This window comes from Cyprinodon variegatus, unplaced genomic scaffold (assembly GCF_000732505.1).
Source record: "Cyprinodon variegatus isolate N-32 unplaced genomic scaffold, C_variegatus-1.0 Scaffold999, whole genome shotgun sequence".
NCBI lineage: Eukaryota > Metazoa > Chordata > Actinopteri > Cyprinodontiformes > Cyprinodontidae > Cyprinodon > Cyprinodon variegatus.
In genome coordinates, this window is record NW_015151452.1 from 226,972 (window position 1) to 230,684 (window position 3,713).

The 3,713-nt window shown below is 40.3% G+C and overlaps 1 protein-coding gene across 1 annotated transcript in view; it reads right to left on the reverse strand.

Annotated features, from left to right (window-relative positions):
* Nucleotides 1-43: 43 nt before the first annotated feature.
* reck (reversion-inducing-cysteine-rich protein with kazal motifs) overlaps nucleotides 44-3,713 on the reverse strand; it is a 35,662-nt gene continuing 31,992 nt past the window's right edge. The window contains exon 15 of the mRNA XM_015399252.1: nucleotides 44-1,122. Coding sequence (XP_015254738.1) covers nucleotides 910-1,122 — 213 coding nt within the window. The 3' untranslated portion in view covers nucleotides 44-909. The remainder of the gene's footprint in view (nucleotides 1,123-3,713) is intronic.

Genomic DNA, 3,713 nt, shown 5'->3' on the forward strand with positions numbered 1-3,713 from the left:
CTGTGAACTTTTAAACTGTTTGCCATTTTGCGGTCTGCTGTTTGGTCGTATAGTTTAAGTTGTAGCTTCGTGCATAGATTGAAAACATGGCACAGTACATACCCGGCTATAGAGGTGTTCTGTTTCTCCTTGTAAATTGGTATGAGATGAAGCAGACAGTGATCATAGCTTCCCAACACTCTACATGTCTCCTGAAGCTGAGGAGCACCGGTCCACTGTGTTCCTATCTCCAGTGATGACAAAGACTCCTCTTTGTGTTCAGCTTCTGATGTTGAAGCTTGTGGTGGAATGTAATCACGAGCCAAAGCAAAGGAGGAGAACTGTTTAGCTAAAGAAAATTAAATGTTCAGAAAATGAAAGGGATGGATTTACTTTAGTGTGATATTTGTGGCACCCTCTGTACTCTATAGTTCACTTTTTGGATTTGATTGTTAAGGCTGGACCTGTTTATTGGACCAGCCACGTCTATAACACTGCTTAGGTTCAACAACTACAACACATGGAGCTCATGCGCTGTACACGAGGTCAATACTGATGTTTAATCACATAAAAATGTTGATTTGCTGCATCAACGTTAACACTTGTCAGGAAATATAATCCTGATTTTAACACTGTTGATATAAAGCTAAATACTTCATTAAGATTAGATCCCCCCCATCCCCCCACATACTCTCCACTGGGGGAGCTAGTGAGAAACTTATCACTGAATAACAATACTTTTTAAACAAATAATTAACAATATCAGTAACTTCTCAACCAGCTTGATTGTTTGGAACGCAAAAAAAAGGGAATGATTGTCATAATTACTGCCATGTCCAACACCATGGCATCTTGGACATGCAAAGCATTAGTGCACTTTGGGAACAAACTGGGTAGTGGTGGGGGTTGGGGGGTGCAAGGCACTTAAAGCTACTGGATCCTTGGAGCAGCTGTAATGATGAGAGCAAGGATGAACCAGAGGCTTAGGTGGACAGGTGAAGGCAGAGAGCCCCCAGAGTGGATGGAGGAGGCGTTGATCTCTGAGCTGAGGAAGGCTGACAGGGGGACGTGTGAGACCAAAGTGGGACTGGCATAGTTAATGAGAGAATCAATCTTCTCGGCCTCCTTACTGCAAGCCTCGATCTGAAAAACAGGAAGAGCAAGATTTAGATTCTTTATTAGACTTTGACTTACTTAGACTTAGACAACTTTATTATCATTTTGTACACACAGTGTGTATACAAAACAAAATTTCGTTCAGTACAGCTCTCAAGACATTTCCTAAAGTCCTCATTTTCTAAAGTGCAGCAGCGCTAAAATTTAATATGTTGCCATAGATTGCTGCAGTCTTGAAGATGTTCCAGTCAGAGCCAAAAAAGCGACTAGCGACAAATCTAGCGACTTTTCTGGTGTCATTGGCGGCTTTTGGAGACTCTGCGGTGAAATCATGATAGTTCCCACTCTTGTCGTCCAGCGGCAGGACCTGCCGTGGGGCGCCTCCCCGGTCCCAAACCTGTTCTCCTGCTTCCGCAGGAGTCCTTCTCAGTGCTGCACTCAGAGCCACAGCAGGTTTACACTGAATGCAAGCCAGGGGGGCTTACATTCAGGGCGGGAGCAAGCAAATGTAAGTAAATGTAAGCTGATGTGTTACACAAGCAGGTGTGTTGCACCGAAGGGCAAATATACCAGTTGTAAATGTCCAAAGGGTAAAATAAGTGCACTGCTATCCATAAGCAACATCCATTTATCCATATTTTGGAAATAAGGACTGCAAATATCTATTATCTTGAAGAACCATAAAAATAATTGCAGCATCTATTCAACATTTGCTAAGTACCGATCGTGACGTGGAAGTCCAGATGTGGCATGGTGTGTTGACATCCGTACGTTGCATTCAATAGTATCAGGTAATTTAGCCGGTCAACCCGGCTATGGTGTTCCCTGAGCTCACCACCTTATTTAGGTCACCTACTGCAGCCAAAGCCTGCAAACGATACTTTTGGTCTGGCTTCTTTTCAAGCTGCCGCTCGTGACTCAAACTCTCTGCTAAATATTCTTAAAGTAGATAGACACATTTCAGATTCATCCTTCAAAACACTTATATCATCCTTGTTCACAGACACTTGCAGCTGCTTGCACTTAGATTTTATTTTGTTATTTTGTTAAACACAAGTGTAAATAAAGACATTTCATTTTGGACAGATCTCTAGACTATTAAAATTTTCAAAGTGCAGCCTTGATAAGGTAAGCAGCAGTGATAAAAAAAAAATATTGTGATGAAAACAGTAAGCTAATGTTTTTTATTCATTGCGTCCCCATTCCTGAGTGGTTACTGGACTTGTACGGCCGCCATGTTTTTGTTTACAAAGGCAATGACTTGCTTGTAAAAATAAAGGTTTAATAATAATAATAATAATAATTAAACCACTCCATATGAACCCTGAAATAGCAGGACTTATACATTTCTAAAAACAGTCCATGCTTATTGATAAAAAGACCAACTGTGGCATTTTAAACTAAATCATCCTGGGCTGATAGCTTTTCACTCTGCTTAACTAAACAGACGATGCAGAATAGTAATATATTCAGTGCTTCTAATAGCGACAGATGGCACATTTACAGAGAAAAGATTTGAATCCAGATGGAACATTGTATTTTGTCTGCAGCTAAAACAGCAGTCTGCCATTAGTGGTCCTCAGCAAATGTCACTAGAGATACAATTATCATTACAATTATTACCATTACCAGAACAGAGATTTGTTATCTATTAGCATTCAAATGTTGTCTGCAGAACAATTATCTTTGTTTCTAGAGGGAAAACAGGAGTGATGTTTGACAAGGAGGACATAATAAATATTTTAACAGTCTTAGATTAAGAACTTTCCTTAAAAGGCAAAGAAAGCATTAAACTCTAAACCTAGGATCGTTTCGCTTCCCATCCAGGAAGCTTTATCAATTCAAAATGTCAGGAATATCTCCTCTGTTTAAGAATATTTTTTTCTTAGAGAAGAAAGAACAACCTTAAACAGAGGAGGTGGACTCAGATTTCTGCTTTCAAAAACCTACAATCCAGCAATTGATGTGATTCCTTCCCACAACCCTCTGACTCAGCGCTATTTCTGACATTTTGAACTGAAAAAGCTTCCTGGATGGGAAGTGAAAAGTCTTCAAACTTAGAAAAAAGTCCAGTGGATTTTTTTACTTTTTTGGAATAAACCCAGGATCCCAGTTTTTTTTTTTTTTATATATTAGTAAAATGATGGGACAGGCGTGTCCTCCTCTCCATTTACCGTCACTATAGATTTTTATCCTAAGGAGAAGAATCAGTCACTAAACAGAGGCTGTTGTGCTCATGAGGTCGTTTGTCGGGGAAAATCATTTACCTCCTGCTTAAACTCAGAGTCTTAAAAACGTCTGTAGAATCCAGACAGATCTCTGCAAACCCCCAGATTTATAAGGCGAAACATGAAGCCTGAGGATCGCTTCTTCATACCTCTACCCAATGTTGTTCAATAAGCTTTCTGATTCCACTGCTGACGTTTTTAATAGTTTTAACTGACTGCTGATGCTAACTGAACAGACTGAATGAGAAGCGTCAGTCTGGAAAAACTACTGCAGTGGACTGGCTAGCATTGTTAGCTCCAGCTACACCATGCCGCTGTTCTGTCAGACCAGCATACCCATAGTCAATACACATGCAAGAGACACCAGATTTGCATTTACAGTGGGGGAAA